This window comes from Carettochelys insculpta, chromosome 5 (genome assembly GCF_033958435.1).
Source record: "Carettochelys insculpta isolate YL-2023 chromosome 5, ASM3395843v1, whole genome shotgun sequence".
NCBI lineage: Eukaryota > Metazoa > Chordata > Testudines > Carettochelyidae > Carettochelys > Carettochelys insculpta.
Window position 1 is genome coordinate 37,065,105 of NC_134141.1, and position 18,907 is coordinate 37,084,011.

General features: G+C 42.7%; 1 protein-coding gene across 32 annotated transcripts in view; it reads left to right on the plus strand.

Annotated features, from left to right (window-relative positions):
- The window catches only part of ADAMTSL1 (ADAMTS like 1), a 627,217-nt gene that overhangs the window by 538,545 nt on the left and 69,765 nt on the right, over positions 1-18,907 (plus strand). For 31 of the 32 annotated variants that reach the window (XM_074994936.1, XM_074994935.1, XM_074994939.1 and 28 more), the window contains 4 exons: positions 2,394-2,604; positions 8,221-8,400; positions 15,882-16,035; positions 17,139-18,279. In XM_074994936.1, the coding sequence (XP_074851037.1) occupies positions 2,394-2,604; positions 8,221-8,400; positions 15,882-16,035; positions 17,139-18,279 (1,686 nt within the window). The remainder of the gene's footprint in view (positions 1-2,393; positions 2,605-8,220; positions 8,401-15,881; positions 16,036-17,138; positions 18,280-18,907) is intronic. The other variant, XM_074994937.1, reaches the window with a different exon arrangement.

An 18,907-nucleotide genomic window follows, 5' to 3' on the forward strand; every position in this document is an offset into this window, starting at 1 on the left:
CAGGTCTGGCCAGTCGGGCATCTCCACATTGTTTGGGTACTGGATGCGGGTAGGATCATGGGCTCCGGCAGGTCCAATGCCGCATTGCAAGCGGCAGGCAGGACTCCAAGCTTCTGCCTATCTGGGTCCCCGGGGTGCTGGTCACAGACAGGCTCCCCAGCTGCGGTGGGTCCTCAGGGCATGGGCTCGCTGCAGGCCCAAGGGACCCAGTAGGCTGGGAAAGTCCAGGTACCTGGCTAATGGCAGGCCTGCCTGTGGCCCTCTGGGTTGGTCAGAGTGGCTGGCTGGTGGCTCTCACCATCCTGGCAGGCTAGCCCAGGTCGTCCGGCTCTGGCTCACAGGACCCCAGTCAGAGGCCTCTACTCCGCTCAGAGGCCAGCCTTTTAATGAGCCTCAGGCCCCACGCCTGGTACTCCCAGCCCCAGGTGCTGCTCTTTGGAGGGAGGGGCACAGGAGTTTTTTCTCTTATTGACAAAAATAAGTGTTTCTTGTCACTATCTCTGCAGAGCCAAACCAGCTAGAAAAGGGTGAGCTGAGTTTCACAGAAAATATGTGCATCCAGTTTCCAACTGTAGAATCTTTGTTGTTACTGACAAAGTATACTCTCTACTGGAGTCAAATGATGTAGCTCTATTGCCAGAGCATACTGTGGTTTTTGGAGCTTTTGCTGAGCATCTTTCTACTTGTAACCTGAGCAGTTTGATACACATATAACAGAGAGAGAGAGAACGAATATAGAGCCTGCTTTTGTCAGAGAACCAGAGGAATTGGTGGTACTAGTCCATCATGCCAATGCAGAGTTGTTCTGTAAAGTACATTTATTAATGCAGTTTTCCATTTAATTTTAATGTGCTCAGGATTCAGACTCCCATAGTTTCCATTTGGTTGCTGAGCTCAGTTTGATCCAGCTCTATATTGTCACAGCAGAATAACACCTGGCCAAGGCCTGCCTCTGGCACTGCACCTCAACTCCTTCCCAGACCCTGCTCCCCCTCCAACACCCCTCATGTGTGCCAGAATCCTCTCCTGCACCCATACGCACTCCTGTACCCTTCACCCCAGTCCCCAGCCCCAGCTCACCACCCAAAGCCTCTGTACCCTCCATCCCTAGTCATAACCTGTCCTTCACCCAACCTTCATCCCAGACTCCCTCCATAGACAAGTGCTGCTCTTTACCACTTGCCAAAGTCTTCGAGTGGCCCCCTAGCAAGAATTATTGCCCACCCCAGTCTAAAAGGTAGCTGGTGCTAGAGAGACATGTGACCACAACACCTTGTACTGGATTCCATTTTGATCCAGTGTTTTTCTAATGGAAAGGGGGATGCCAAACAATAGATTCCTGCCCCTGGGGGACAGTCTGTTTAAACAATGGAAGGCTATCAGGTCTTTGTCTTCAGCTGGCTTTTGAAACTGCCCAGCATACTCTAAGAGGAAGCAAAGAACTTTGAAAGGCTGCTGACCCAAATCAAAGTAAAAGAACAGCTCTGGTATGAAGCTCTTACTTGATATGTGAACAGATATTAGGATAAGACTCTTCATGTGATAAGTTTCCTAGTAAAGTTAGAATTAGCTATGCATTTTCTTTTCATTCTAATTTAGTAACTTACTTTGATCTGTCTGCTTTTATTTGCAACCACTTAAATACTCTTTTTACACTTCATAGAAAATACTTTGTTTCTGATTAAGCTCAATGTAAATAATTGTTATCGAGGAGGGAGGTGGGGCAAAAACTGTGCATATCTCCTTTTCATGGATGAAGGCAGCTTACCTGATGAGCCCTCCCTGTGCAAAACTTTTACACAGAGAGAAGTAGATTTATTTGGGGCATTTGATCTCATTCGGGGTTTGGTTTCCTGGGTACTAGGCCCTAGCATTGCATCCTCCCAGAGCAGAACGGAGGATTCCAGCAGAGAATTTAGTATCTGCATTGCTCTACAAAAGGGTGGTAGCCCCAATTCCATGTCTTGTCTGGGGGAGATCAGAAGATCTGGCCCAGCAAGACAGGGTGGTGGTGAGCCCTAGAGAGCAAGAAGGCAGATGTCCGTGGCACAGTCAGCACAATTTTATCTTGAGGCTCATTAGCCTCAAGTGCTTCAGCCAATAACCTTTTTTGTGAGGCAGAGACAATAGGCAGCTGAGAGACTTGAAGTCAAAGAGCTTGTGACTTGAATTTGCATTTCAAAACAACAGTAACCAACCAGTTACACTGTTTAGGTTCTTTATTCAGACATCAGGCTGCTGGGGGAAGGGAAAGGCAAGATAGGCGAATCTGAAAGTGATCAGTGTTTTCCATTCAGCCATAGCTTCTCCAGGAGAGAGATCATTGAGATAAAAAGTGTGTGATGCTGTTTTCATTGTACACTCAAGGCTGCCTCTTTCTGACTTCTCCTCAGGTGGGAGATTGGGAAATGGAGCTCCTGTAGTCTCACCTGTGGAGTTGGACTGCAGACTCGAAATGTCTTCTGCTCTCACCTCCTCTCACAAGAGTCAAATGAGACGATTATTTCAGCAGATGAGCTGTGCCATAAACCCAAGCCCCCCCTAGTGCAAGCCTGCAATCGTTTTGATTGCCCACCATCCTGGTACCCTACCAAATGGCAACAGGTGAGAGTATGCGCCTAATCCATTTTATCCCATTTGATGCTCATAAAATAGACTGATCTAATTTAGTCAGTAACACACATTATTTCAGTTCAGACAAGGTGGTTCATTTATCACAGAGGGCAGGCTGGTAGGTTAGCTGTCAAAAGTGAACAACAGAAAAATAGGACCTTGTTATCTTAAATAAGGTCAATATAAAAACAGGGAAAGAGAGAGATATTTTTTAACCAAAGTGTTTTTTATTAATTTTAATTAAGATTTTCACAAATAAATATTGACTGTTACTACATGTCTGAATCAGCTTCAAATCAAAAAGTATCATAAATCAGAGTCAAGAGTCATGAAAAAAGACACCACCATGACTTAGCTGTCATCATCTGGCTTGCAGGGTAGCCACACCTGGACACATACGGGTCTGGAGCTATAAGGAAATAGTATTGATGTGACTGAACTAGAACAAGCTGATGGGCACTCCTTGACAATTAAAGTAATATTTTAATTGTGGAAGGATTTTTCCTCTAACTAGGGAGAGTCAGATTTTCAAAGGCACTTCTGGCACTTGAAACACTTTGGTCTTAAGGACTTTCAGAGGGAGTTGGGTGCTTCATAGCTGTCTGTCTAAAAATCTCCTTGTACATTTCATGGTAGTTTGGGTCAGTGTGATAGCTCTGTGTTTTTGGAAAGCAATTGGGAAATCTATTGTAGATCACAACTGACATGAGCTTGTTGTGTCTAGATGCAAAAGAAGCTTCTTGACACAGTGGAGACTGCTTCAGCTAAATGTAATCCTGCACAGCAAGAGGTCTTGTGGGTCAGGATTGAAGGCGAAAATCACTTCCAATCAGAGAACATAGAAGAAAAGGCCATATTGCATCACTTATCTCCTATTTAAACCTTCAAAATATGTTTTGACTAGGATTTAAGTGCTTCATCAGCATTAGTTATGGAGGATTCACTCATTAGCAACATAGACAGCCGGGATTGTGATGACTGGGAAAACTGTATGGTGACTTGCCTGCCTAGTGCAAAGATTGTGGATCTCTCAAGATGTCTAGCTAGACTAATGTGTAGTATTGGGGAGGAGCCGGTGCTTGTGGTACATGTAGGTACCAATGACATAGAGAAGGATAGGAGAGAGGTTCTGGAGGCCAAGTGTAGGCTTCCCAGAAAAAAGTTGAAATCCAGGACCTCTGTGGTAGCATTCTCTGAAATGCTTCCAGTTCCACACATAGGGCCACATAGGCAGGCAGAAATTCAGGATCTCTATGCATGGATGAAATGATGGTGTCGGGAGGAGTGGTTTAGATTGATTAGGAACTAGGAAAGGTTTTGGGAAAGAGGGAGCCTATGAAGGAAGGATGGATTCTACTTAAACCAAAGTGGAACCAGACTGCCAGCAGTTAAAATTAAAAAAAGTTGTAGAGCAGTTTTTAAATTAAGGGTTGGGGGAAACCTGATGTATGCAGAGGAGCACATGGGTCAGAGAGAGGCGTGTCATAAGGGAGGGTCTAACACATCAGGAAAGGGTATACAGATAAACGGTGACAAATTTTTAAAGTGCTTATACGCAAACACTAGAAGCCTGAATAATAAGAGGGGTTAACTAGAGTGCCTCGTACTAAAGCATCTGGTGAAGCGAGTCTTTGCCCATGAAAGCTTACGCTCCAAAATATCTGTTAATCTATAAGGTGCCACAGGGCTTCTTATTGTTCTCGACGATAAAGACTAAACACGCTACGTCTCTGATACTTGTATTAAAGGAGGATATTGATATAATTGGCATCACAAATATTCAATAGAATGAGGACAATCAAAGGGACACAGTCATATGAGGGTAAAAAATATATCAGAAGAAAAGAATAGGTGATGCTGGTGGGGAAGTGGCACTATACGTGAAAGAAAATGTAAAATCAAGTGAAGTAAATATATTAAATGAACCAAAATATTCCATAGAATCTCTATGGATGGTAATTCCATGTTCTAGTAATAAGAATATAGCAACATTCCCTATATTGCTGACCACTTAACCAGGATAGTAAAATCTCTGCAAACTTCATGGTTTTCAATGTCACCATCATAGAGGCCCAACTGAAATATATACCCCAAAATAAAAAACACAGTAAGAGTACCAAAAAAGTGCCACCATGGCTTAACAACCAGGTAAAAGAAGCAGTGAGAGATAAAAAGGCATGTTAAAAGTGGAAATTAAATCGCAATGAGGAAAATATGAAGGAGCATAAACTCTGTTAAGTGTAAAAACATAAGAAAAGCCAAAAAGAAGTTTGAAGAACTGCTAGCCAAAAGATCAAAAAGTAATGGCAAAATGTTTTTTATGTACATCAGAACTCAGGAAGCTTGCTAAACAACCAGTGTGGCCACTAGATGATCAAATGCTAAGAGAACACTCAAAGATAAGGCCATTGTGGAGAAACTAAATAAATTCGTTGCTTTGGTCTTCACAACTGAGGATGTTAGGGAGATTCCCAAACCTACGGCATTCATTTTAGCTAACAAATTGAGAAATTGTCTCAGATTGAGGTGTCATTAGAGAAGATTTTGGAACAAATTGATAAACTTCACAGTAACAAGTCACTGAGATAAGATGGCATTCACCCAAGAGTTCCAAAAGAACTCAAGTGTGAAATTGCAGAACTATTAACTGTGGCTTGTGACTTATCCTTTAAATCAGCTTCTGTACCTAATGACTGGAAGATATCTAATGTGATGCCAATATTTTAAAAGGGCTCTAGAGTGATCCTGGCAATTAGACTGGTAAGTCTAACATGACTACTGGGCAAGTTAGTTGAAACTGTAGTAAAGAACAGAATTGTCAGACACATAGATGACATATTTGTTGGAGAAAAGTCCACATGCTTTTTGTAAAGGGAAGTCATGCTTTAGTGGTCTAGAGTTGTTTGAGGGGGTGAATAAACATGTTCACAAGGGGGATCCAGTGGATATAGTATTCTTACATTTCCAGAAAGCCTTTGTCAAAGTCCCTCATCAAAGGCACTTAAGTAAAGTAAGTTGTCATGGGATAAGAGGGAAGGTCTTCTCATGGATTGATATCTGGTTAAAAGACAGGAAACAAATGGTAGGAATAAATGGTCTGTTTTCAGAATGGAGAGTAGTAGCTACTAGTGTCCGCCCAAGGGTCCTTACTTGAACCAATCCTAGTCAACCTATTTACAAATAATCTGGAGATAAATGTTGTTGGTGTTTTAAGTCCAGCCCTGCATTAGATGGTCACCAGCATGGGGTGAGGGGGAATTTGTTGCAGTCTCTGCATTCTATCTAGTGTTTTGCGATATATGGGGCTGATTTAGAGTAGCTGATTCATTTTCACAGAAAAAGGTAACCTCACTGGCTGGAGAAAAAAATATTTTTTCTACCAATTCCATTTTCTCCCTGTAGTAGTAGTAGTAGTAGGCATCCTTCAGTCTGCATAGACTATGGATCGCGCCCTTTAAAGTTTCAATTGAGGACTTCATTTACAGCGTCTATTGTGACTATGAAGACCCACACGAGAGTGACAGTCCTTGTTGCATCTCTTGCAGATGTAGTGGGTGTCTGGCAAGTCCTTATTGTGCTGTCTGTGCACTCGCTTCTCCTCTGCTAGCTGTCTGATCTTCATCTCGCCCTTCTGAAGGCCCTTGTGTAACCCCTGCCTCCACCTGCTGCAGTCGTCTGCTAGTTCTTCCCAGTTGTCCAGCTCGACGTCTACCTCTCTGAGGTCTCTCTTGCAGACATCTTTGTAGCGCAACTGGGGGCGTCCGGGAGGTCTTTTGCCAGAGGCTAGCTCACCATACAGGATGTCTTTTGGAATCCTTCCATCATTCATCCTGTGGACGTGGCCAAGCCAGCGGAGCCGACGCTGCCTGAGGAGGGTGTGCATGGTTGGGATTCCAGCTCGCTCGAGGTCTCCCTGTACTCCCAACAAATTCATGGGGGCTGGAAAGAGGGGCAATTTCTGGACATTAAACTGTCAGCTCTTTCAAGCAAGGTGCACCTTATTGTTAGATGTTTTGTATAGCGCAGTAAAGCTCAATGCTCCTGTAGTATTCCTACTTCTAACAATAATAGTAATAAATTTTACTTTTACTAGCAGATGAATCAGGTCTGAGATGTAGAGTATGGAAAAATACTAAAACATTTAAGTTGTTAAAAAACAAATGTTCTGATAAACGTTGTTGACTTCATAGGTCTCCCTCTCACTTTTTGTCACTCACAGACATGCTTAATGTACAGGCCTCATGTTATTAAGGACTCAGTTTGTCTGGAAAGACAACGTATGGAATCCAGACTTTAGAACCGTGTAAAAAGATTTTTATTCAATTTTGTTTTGCTCTCTGAGGAATGGAAACAGCTTTTGCTCAACAACAAAACCATTCAAAAGCAGAGAAGCCTCATAAGTTAAACCAAATAAATACAACTTGAGTTTTCAGCAGATAAAAACATTGAGAAGCCTCATATCTGAGAGCAGAGAACAACAATAATAGTAATAAATTTTACTTGTTCTCTGCTCTCAGATATGAAGCTTCTCAATGTTTTTAATCTGCTGAAAACTCAAGTTGTATTTATTTGGTTTAACTTATGAGGCTTCTCTGCTTTTGAATGGTTTTGTTGTTGAGCAAAAGCTGTTTCCATTCCTCAGTGAGCAAAACAAAATTGAATAAAAATCTTTTTACACGGTTCTAATGTCTGGATTCCATACGTTGTCTTTCCAGACAAACTGAGTCCTTAATAACATGAGGCCTGTACATTAAGCATGTCTGTGAGTGACAAAAAGTGAGAGGGAGACCTATGAAGTCAACAACGTTTATCAGAACATTTGTTTTTTAACAACTTAAATGTTTTAGTATTTTTCCATACTCTACATCTCAGACCTGATTCATCTGCTATAGATTATATGCAACTCCCTTTGATTTTATAAAGTTCTTTCAGGTTTTCTCTCCTTCTCTGATAGGATGAGACAGACCTGGAAATGTATTGGATCTTACAGGAGAAAAGGAGCTTACTTCTAGCCAAGTTACAAGTGTATTGAGAAGTAAGGATGAGTTGCCATGTTTATAGAACAGAGGCAAGGAAAGCTCTTTATTATGCTTGTTCTAAAGTTCATACCCTGTTTGGGTGGAAATGGATACGGACGAGGTTATTTATATTAAGGAGAGAGGGTAGCTGGAGTCGTTAGAAATTAATCTTCCAGACTTACACTGAGTCAAATAAACCTTCCTCCCTCTTTTTTGGAAATAGCACACACTGCTGTCACTGACAGTCATAAATATAAAGGGCTATGCAGTTGCATAATGGTTTATTTTACTAACCTTATAAACCAGTTGTTTAGCATAGCTGCAGTTCACAAGCCATGAGCAACTTTCCCACAAATTAAAAACTTGAGAAATACCACAATGCAGGATTTAGTTCAAATTCAGAACTTCAAGGTGGGGAGCTACATTTGGGTTTGTTGACTAATGAATGGTTTCTAACTGAGCTGAAAGACCCAACAGGCAGTTTCCATTGTGCTGTTTGTTTCTTTGCTCTTTACTTGAAAATGGCCACAAGTCAGAGTGTGAGGTCAGAATACAGGCTTCCTTCTCAGTCTCTCTGAATCTCCCCTAGTGTTCACAGACCTGTGGAGCAGGGACTCAGAAGCGAGATGTTTTCTGTAAGCAGCGCATGGCAGATGGAAGTTTTTTGGAGCTTCCAGAAACCTTCTGCTCCAGTCCAAAGCTATTTGCCCAACAAACTTGCAACAATGAAGACTGTCCCAGTGAATGGCTTCTTTCTGACTGGACACAGGTATGTTGTATCTGTATAAGAGAAGTGTCAATTACTGGAAGTAGACCTCCTGGTCTAGAGGGTAAGGTAGCCAATTTTGGTTGGACATATTCCTGGAGGTTTCTTAATGTGACATAATCTTTAATTAAAGATTAATATTTAATTCCTGGAGAAGCTGGCAACCCTATCAAGGGAGATGAGCATCTTCCAATGTATTCTTTTGGAGTCAGGTAAAAGCTCTTAAGAAATGAAAACCTCATCACTAGAAGTTCTGATGAAGCAGAAACCATTTATATAACAATGAGAATCCTACATTCAGATGACAAAAAGAAGAATCAGTTTTAACTAGCTCTATCCCTATGGTGGGGTTCTTATTTCACTTGCATCCAGTATGTGCCACAGCTGTGCTGTGGTGGCTGGCTCTACAGTAATGGAGTAGTCCTTCAGGCAGCCAAACCTTAAAGACCTTCCCTTCTGGCATAAGCAAGAATCCAAACTGTAAGTCCCTGACCTTCCCCAGGCCACCACCTTCACTTCTGTTGATGGTTGAAAAGAATACAAGGGGTTCTTCATCCTCTCCCAGGCTTCCTCCCAGTGTCAGGATTTCCTCTGTGGATGCCGGCTGATGCCAATGGGGCCGACGTTGCTGTGATGGGGTTCAGGGGTCCCCCTGCACTGCACCCCGTCTGCTGGCAGGAGAGACTCTCACTCAGCAGGTATAACAGCAGGTTTATTAGGCAACAGATGTCCAGTTTCTCACAGAAGCAACAGCACAGCAGCCAGAGACAGTCCTTCCAACCTGTCCTGGGGAGAAGACCCCGAGGGATGCCCCTCTGGGGTGTAGCTTCCCCCTCCTCAGGCTGGCTGCCTTCCAGCTCTCCCTTTTCCTAGCCTCTAACTGCCGCCCCCGATTCAAAAACCCAGCTCAGCTCCTCCCTCCTCTTTGTTCAGGCAGAGGTGTCACCTGCCAGTTGTAGCCCCAGGGTCATCCTTAGTCACTGGGAGCTGCTGCTTGCCTCAGACATCCAGCCTGACTCACACATGCACTCCCCCCACTCCATTACAGTTGCCTCTTTATCCAGGGAAGTAAATGGAATTTCTTCCTATTCTCCACAGAAGCACCATTGTTGGCTGTTCAGTGAGAAAAGGCTCACATGCCAGGCCTCAGTCCTATACCTCTGCTGTTATCCCAGGCTAGTGCTTTTTCCTGCTTTTCCCTCACCTTTCAGCCCTCACCCCCTTAGTATCATAAGCAGACTTTTACTCCACTGAACTCACTTAGGCTTCCCCAGCATTCTCTCCTCCAAGGCCCTTCTCTCAAGCACCTCCATGGGCATGTTCTCCAGCTCCTTTAGAGGAGAGCCTCCCCCAGGTCATCACAAACTCCTATACCTCTTACTGAGGAACAGACATCTGTCTTTTATCTTGCTTTCCCAGAAAGCCTGGCTGTCAGTCACTTGTTCCCCACTTAGCTGGCCTCAAAGGCTATGTCTATACAGCAGCGCTATTTCAAAATAGAGCATCCAGACACAATAGAGTCTATTTTGCAATAGAGCCATTGGACGCGCAATGGCTTATTTTGAAATAGCCACCATTCCCTGTCTACAAAGCTCCTGTTTTGAAATACCTATTTCAAAATAGTAACAGAGAGTAAGCTGTGCTAGTCTATACACTATCAAAACAAAAAGCAGTCAAGTAGCACTTTAAAGACTAGCAAAATAGTTTATTAGGTGAGCTTTCGTGGGACAGACCCACTTCTTCAGACCATAGCCAGACCAGAACAGACTCACTATTTAAGACACAGAGAACCAAAAACAGTAAGCAAGGAGGACAAATCAGAAAAAGATAATCAAGGTGAGCAAATCAGAGAGTGGAGGGGTGGGGGGTAAGATCAAGAATTAGATTGAGTTAAGTATGCAGACGAGCCCCTATAGTGACATGTGATGTGAACTTTGAGTCACTATAGGGGCTCGTCTGCATATTTAACTCAATCTAATTCTTGATCTTCCCCCCCAACCCCTCCACTCTCTGATCCACTCTTACTGTTTTTGGTTCTCTGTGTCTTAAATATTGAGTCTGGTCTGGTCTGGCTATGGTCTGAAGAAGTGGGTCTGTCCCACGAAAGCTCACCTAATAAACTATTTTGCTAGTCTTTAAAGTGCTACTTGACTGCTTTTTGTTTTGCTATTTCAAAATAGACACTATTCCTCATACACCAAGACTTACCTATGTTGAAATAAGCTATCTGCTATTTCAAAATGATTTTCAAATAGCAATCACATCATGTAGATGCTCACAAAGTTATTTCGAACTAATGGCCATTATTTTGAAATAACTTTGCTGTGCAGACATACCCAAAGAGGCCAAGATCAAGTGATAGATATGGTGAGCGGACCCTGCCATTAAAAGAATAGTACACTCTAATTCATTGTCGCTGTTCTCCTTGTGTCAAATTCTGCCCTCATTTAGACTGCTTCTACACATGCCACCTCCTGTTGGCGGTGGCATGGTAATGAGGCAATTTGAATCAGGCTAATGAGGCACTAACGTGCATATTCAGTGCCTCCTTAACATAATTGAAATTTGTGTGGCCACAAAGTGCAGACTTGGAATTGAAGATTGACATCATAGATGAGGGCAACTTTGAAAAAAGCGCCCTGCTTCGACGTTCCCTTACTCCCACAGAACTGGATTGAAGTAGGGGAATGTCGAAGTGGGGCACTTATTTTGAAGCTGCCCCCATCTACGCTATCAGTCTGCACTTGAAAATTTGCATGACCACCATTGTGCTAATGAGGTGCTGAATATGCACGTTAGCACCTCATTAGCCTGCTTTGAATTGCCTCATTAACATGCCACCTCCGCTGGGAGGTGGCATGTGTAGGAACAGCCTTAGACTCATGCAACCCAACTGAAGTCAAGGAGTTGCATAGTTTACAAGTGAGAGCAGAACTCATTGTTTTGACTTCAGAGGAATTGCTCCACATTTACACCACCATTACTGAGAATAGATTTTGTTTTATTTTAATTGAAAGGATATTTGAAAACTCTTTCCCTTTTCTCGTTCTAACAAGGACATGGTTGAAAACTTCATCATGAAAGAGGCACCAGTCATGCTGGGGAGGGTGTATTGCTTAAATCAAAGTGATTTAAATAATTTGTTAAAATCATGTTTTAAATCACCAAAGAATCACTGATACAAATCCAGTTACCCATAAAGCTGAGACTGACTGCCTGAGTGCACTTAACTTTGGAGTAAGCCCTGGTGAACTCACTGACACACCATATTTTGAGAAAATAAGTATAGAATGTGGTTCCCTTGGGAAAGCTGAGTTATGCTGAAGAAATTAGGGAATTGACTTCTGGCATCTCCGTTATGGTCTGAAGCTATGTAATATAAAATAAGAAAATGACACTCATTGGCAACTGGCAACTCTAGATTGCTCTTACTGCAGCTTTCTGTACTGTATACTTGGGTGATAGATTCTAAACCTAGTTAACTAATTAAACAAGCCATAAAAATTAGCTAAACTAAACATTTCTTTTAAGATACATGAACAGGGCCAGATGAATATAGCTAGTTCTAGATAGGCCCAAGACAGTAAATAATAGAACACCACTTGTCATCGCCTACGGCCCTCAACTTAAACCCCTCCAGCACATTATTGACAACCTACAACCTATCCTGGAACATGATCCCTCACTCTCACAGGCCCTAGGTGAGAGGCCTGTTCTTTCCTGTAGATAGGCATCCAACCCTCAGGAAAATTCTCACTAGCAGCCACACACCATATCACAGAAATACTAACCCATAAATCTTTCCTTACAACAAACCCATTTGCCAGCTCTCTCTACATATCCATCTACACTAGAGACACCATCACTGGACATAGCCATATCAGTCAAACCATCAGGGGCTCATACTCCTGCAGTTCCACTAATGTGATATAAGCTATCATGTGCCAGCAGTCCCCCTCTGCCATGTACAATGGACAGACTGGACAGTCCCTTTGTCCAAGGATGAATGGACACAACTAAGACATTAGGAATCTGAATACGTGTAAACTGGTAAGTGAGCACTTTAACTTGACAGGACACTCAAACAATGACCTAATGGTTTGTGTATTACAACAGAGATTTTAACACAAGAGTACAAAGGAAGACATCTGAATTGGAATTCATTTCAAAGTTTGATACCGATTACCGTGGCCTCAGCAAAGATTTCTATTATCTTACACATTACGAGGACAATTTCCCCACCTTTCATATTCATAGGGATGACAGACATCCCACTTAACTGACATTTCTCAGAGTTTTTTTCTCTCTCCCTGCCCCTGCTTCCTTTTTAATTTTTATATTTAGCTGACTCCTGGGTTTTCTCTGTTTTCCTCTCAGTTCTGCTCCAGAATCTGAAGAAGTGGGTCTTTCCCATGAAAGCTCATTACCTAATGAATAATATTGTTCGTATTTAAGGTGCTACAGTACTGCTTGCTTTGCTTTGCGATGATACAGACTAACATGGCTACATCTCTGAATTATGTAAGTTACTAACCAGTTGGTCCACTCAGCCATGTCTACATCTTCATCCATATCATTTATTCCCCATAAGCAGTTTTCCTTATGACATTTCATTCTTGCAGCCAGGCCTTGCATCAACTTCTTGCACTGCTTGTACTTCACACATTTTCCTTTTTTCAGTCTTTGGAACAAATTTCTTCAGACTATTCCCAGCTAGAGTGCTCATACACCCAGAAGCCATGGCAGTTTTTGTGTAGCAAAAGTGCAGGGGAATATGGGAAGCTGTTTGTGTGTGCTCAATAATGTCTTCCCTTTTTCTTTCAGTCCAGTCCATTTTCCTTTCTAGGTTGCCTCCTTCCTTTTCTGTGAATTGCCTCTTTGGCTGTGGCCACACTTGGCCAAAACTTCGAAATGGCCATGCAAATGGCCATTTTGGAGATTACTAATGAAGCACTGAATTGAATATTCAGCACCTCCTTAGCATTAGGACACTTTTGGCTGCAGCTCTTTGAAAGCATCAGCTGAGGGGAATAAGGGGATTTGGAAAGGTGGGGGGTCCTTTCAAAAAGGATCCCCGTGTAGCCGCGCCGAGCCACACGCGTTCGAAAGTGGCGCTTTCGAAGCACCGTGGCCGGAAGTGTCCTAATGCTAACGAGGTGACAAATATTCAATTCAGCGCCTCATTAGTAATCTTCAGAATGGCCATTTGCATGGCCATTTCAAAGTTTTGGCCAAGTGTGGCCACAGCCTCTGTCTTTAAGACAAGCTCTTAACTAACTCCTTTGCTGTGCTTGGCCCAGGTCCAGCACTACATAAGCACAGAACGAAAACAGTCCCGTCCAGCTTGTGTGTATCTTTGCACGTGTTACTTTTTAATCTGGTGAGAAACAGAAACTGAATGCCCAGACCTTTCAGAAAACAAGAGCTGGTAGGAAGGCTGGACAGATTACAGCCATTAGTTCATTTTTATGAGACTGTAAGTGAATGTATAGCATCTTTTTGTGATAAGACTTAATTGCAGCTGTTGTTTTTCAATTGGAAATTTAATATTTTATTGGTGATTTAAGAAAAGAAAAAAAGACTTAAATAAAAAGTCCGATAGTTTAACTTTGTATAAAGCTAATCTATTTTTATCCACCCTGACGCTGAAGAAGGGAGCTGTTCCACTGTCACCCCACAGGTGGTGATCTGTCTTGACATTCCAGTCAAAAAAATGAATGTTATAATGAAATTGCTGCTGGGACACACATCCGTTCTGGCAGCAAACAGCATGATTCTATTTCCACCCCTCAACCTATACTTCTTCACAAGGAATTCAGCTTTAGCATTTTCACTGTGCATGATGCACGTTTAAATCCATACACTTCTCATTTCTAATAGTGGCACTTTTTAACATTGGATTTTTCTGCTCTGAGTAGTCTTTTATTTGGTTCTTGATCTTTTATTGTACTCAACTCTTTTCCTTCCCCTCATTCTGTCCCATATGGCCACACGTATGGACATGCATAGGAAAATACTAGGGATGGTGGCTCACAAGAAACTGTGTGCTATGTCCAGGATTGGGTTGAGCCTTCTGAGCTATGGCTCTCAAACTTTTCCCTAGCATGAACACCATCTCAGTGGATGACCAGCAGGTGCTCCACAGACCATAACCCTCTGACCGTAGTTTGCAACTGATGGCACAAGGGCATCTCCTTTGCATTGGATCATTGCATTATTAATCTCCAAGTTTAATTTTACTAGTTCTACAACAATAATACAGAAAATCAAAGTTTAAGCTAATCTGAAGATTTTTGCCAGACACTAGCACTTTTCATCAAACTTGGCAAGTTAGGGCTAGATTGTATGTTGCCTGTATATGGCTGTGTGTGCAAGTACCTTTCTCTCTACTCTGTGTCACTGCAAAAGAGCTACATGCAATAGCTGTACACGCAGTAAGGAACATAATGACTGCTTGCTTCGGCTCCCATTTCCAGAGAGAAGTATGCTGAAGAGAAAGCAGGAAAGAAGTAGTATGGGCCTGTCCTCTTTGTATTTACAGCTGATGTGATACACCAAAGGGAGCAATCTGCTATGTGCCAGTGGATGCAACAACCCACAGGCTCAGAGTGATGTTGGGAGGAATTATGTATTTGATGATCCTCCTGGTGGTGCATGGTTCTGCACTGTCCCTTCTACAGAGGCATGGCTTAAACACTCTTAGAAGCACATGGAATACCTAAACTGAGCTTATATAAAGAGGTCTAAAAAACATTAGAATTTTATATATCATGGAAATAGCCTCTCAATGTTAACAAGAGCTGCTCATTCACATTGCTATTGCCTGACATTTCCCCGGATAGGACAGTTTTCAATTGCTTATATAACCAAGAATGGACATTTCCCTTCTAACCCTGGCGTTGGTCTCAAAGAGTGCCGTCTCTGTATTCCTGTGCCTTCAGCAAATAGCTATGAAATCTGCTGGTAGTTGTATATCTCGTCCTCCTGTTAGTTCAGCTCTAGACAGAGGATTACAACCTACTACTGTTAACAGTTACTTCATTGTCTCAAGACGCAGAAGTCTGTGTAATGAATCCAACCTCTCTGAAGGCCCATACTGGGAGCCAACCCCTCTGAAGGCCATACTGCGGTTCCAAATGATAATATTTTTGTTTGGTTTGTTTTTTTCAGTTTGGTCAACAAATAAGTAATTGCATAGAAAAAAATCTACATAAAGAATGTTTAAAGTCAAATGCTCAAAAGTTAGGAAATGCCAGAGTTACAGTGACTTATGCCACCTTACTTAATTCTGCTTGTGCATATCCATTTTGATACAGTCTTTAATTACATTGTCGTGTATTGCTTTTTCCATGGGACCTCATACGTAGGAGGGTTTTTTTATATATAACATAGATGTATGGTGTGTTTGACTTCATCGTAAGTCCAGGCAGAAGAACATACGTCAAACTTAATGCTTCATATGCTGTTTCTCATTTTGTTTCTAGTGTTCAGTGAGCTGTGGAGAGGGTACCCAGACTCGAAATGCCATTTGCAGGAAGATGCTGAAAACTGGAGATTCTATCATCATCAATTCCTCATTGTGCCCACCTTTGCCCTTCTCTTCTTTAGTCAGGTCCTGTGCACTAGCTGCTTGCACAAGTGAGTATGGAAGAAACTTGGGTGTGTTTATGGGGGTATCTGGTTCTACAGATTGCTAAGTGCAGTGGAAGGTGGCTGGAAGCTCTCTGCTCCCAGCTACCCCACTGGGAGACAAAGGCATCTTGAATGATTAGGTTCTGTATTTCCTTATTCGGGGCTTTCTCCCATAGTGGACAGGAGAGCTGAGTGACAGATGTTTGCCAGTGTTGGCCATGAACCTAGCAACCAGACAGAGTGGAGAATGGGAGCTCTCATGGTAATTATAAGAGGTGGGTCTGAAACAAGGCCCTGAATGGTAACCTCTTCCATTTTGGTGAGGAGTGACTCAATACCCAGAGACAAACCCAGCTCTAACTTTCACAATTAAGGTACAGAGGCAGAGTACCCTCTTGGCAACTACAGTGTGCTGTCTGCCAGGGTCCCAGCATTGGACAGAAAGGGGAGAGAAGCAGAAGCTGTGAAATCCAGAGCCAAATCCAAAATCAAACATCAAGATTCAGGACATCTCTACTAATAATGCACCTATGCTGGTTTATGCTGTGCTTCTGATGAAGGCATACTTTTCCTTTGTCTGGAAGCTGGTGGGATCCACATAAATAATTGTCTAATATTATACACCCTGGGGATTTTAAACCTATTCTGAACAGATTAGTTCTGTTTAATATGAATCCAGAAGGTCATAACTTGTAACACTTTCACTCCTTCTCAGTGCTATGAGCTGAAAGGTTACGGTGCTTTGCAGGACCTCAGCAGTAAACATTTAACAAGAGGAACTCTCCTTCCTGTTTGTTCTTATACTGTGTTTGGTAACCCACGTTTTTCATTTAAATACTCACCCAACAGGAACTGTTTCCCCAATGAGGTTCCCCCCTCAGTCCAAACCCTGGCACTTTGTCTTCTACATTTAACCTCATCAGGATGACATTTATGTTGCTAAATTGCACCTTGTTATTTCTTGCATTTTGATGTTGGTAGCTCGATGTTCAGCAAGTTGTAATGAGTTACCCCATAAAATATAAAAGGTAAAATCACTGCCATTGCCAAAATGAGTGGCTTATTTTGTTTAGCAGTGCCTCCTACTAATATTATGACTTACATTTCAGGGCACAACAGGCTGTCTCCAAAGCCAAGCCCCTATATTATGGCTCTGAAGAATGTATACATCCAGATAAAGAAGCAGAAGAAGCTACATTTTATTGTGGGTGGCTATGCCTACCTGCTGCCCAAAACCTCTCTTGTCCTCCGATGCCCAGTGAGAAGGTTTCGTAAATCAATGATCACCTGGGAGAAGGACAACAAGCGACTCCTCAGCTCAGTTCACATTACCATTGCACCATACGGGTACATGAGGATCCACCGTTTAAAGCCATCCGATGCTGGGACATACACCTGCATGGCAGGGCCAGCCCGGGAACATTTTGTGATTCGACTAATTGGAGGTGACAACAAGCTCATAGTCAACCAACCAGCTGGAATTAGAGAGGAAGAGGGCACAAGGAAGTCCAGTGTGAAGGAAGCCTTGCATGCTCAGGAGAAGCATCAGAATGGGATTCTCTTCAACAGGAGCAAGGCTGAGAAACGAGGACACCTGGCTAACCCTAGCAGCCAATACGATGACATTGTCTCAAGACTTCTGGAGCAGAGAAGCTGGCCTGGGGAAACCCCAGAATCCTTGGAAGCTCTGGAGTCAACAGAGAGAAATGCCTCTTCAGAGGAGGACCGGAGTCAGGAGTACAGGCTTCCATTTGCCATGGTCATTGAGCAGAAACGCTTGGATGATATCATAAAGAATTTGTCGCAGCAGCCTGAGGAACTAAAGGACATCTACAGCAAACAGCTTGTTGTGCAGCTAGCTCATGACATCTTCAAGAGCCATTTGGAAAATCAGGACTCTGTTTTCAAAGTCCAAAGGAGAAGAATTGGTTCAGCTACTATGGAGTTCCCTTTCCGCAAACATGTGTCTGGATTCACCAGTTCCTTGAGAATGTCATCTGCTGAAGTACACCTGCCTGTTTCAATGGATCTGAGGAATGGCTCACACAGATCCCATCGAAAGCCTGCGATCTTGAGAAAGATTTCTGCCGCTCAGCAGTTGTCAGCCTCAGAAGTTGTCACCCACTTGGGACAGACTGTCGTCTTAGCCAGTGGGACCCTAAGTGTGCTGCTTCACTGTGAGGCAGTTGGGAACCCAAAGCCCACCATTAGTTGGGCTAAAAATGGAGCAGAGGTGCAGTACAATGACAGGTAGGAGAAATTATCTGCACAAATAACTAACTGAGTATTTTTTGTTCCCTTCCCTTGGGAGCCTGGCTGCATTACCAAAAAAAACCATGTTTAACGTTAGTGTAGTTACATAACGCAGACAAGATTGAGGTCACACTTCTCAGTGGCAAGTTGGACTTTAACTCTGTAGCTCAGTGCCTGGATTCTGGGGCCGTGTGGTCTTACTGACTGGAATTTGTGGTCACCGGTTAGGGTCCAGTCCAAGGTCCTCTCCAGTCTTTTTCAACCATGGGCAGACTTTTTTGTCCATTACGTAATTAATTCTAATGCACTAAGACATGTGCAAATGTGCAGCTCTGGTGGAAACAAAAAAGCTAGCTGTGGTCCCTCTACTAATCAGTTTAGTGGCATTTGAATTTCTTCTGAGTGGCGCCACAACCATACAGCTTACAGAGAACACTGGTCCTGTTTCCACTATGAATTGGAACTATGTTTGTAACTTCACTTTAATCACATTTGCCAATGAGGCTATATTCCTAGAGTTTTCAACCATGTTTTCAGAAGATGTTTGCAACATAGTTTTCATCCATAATATGGATGTTGAAATCTCATACTTACCAGTGTGCTTACAGGTTAATTGTTTAACATC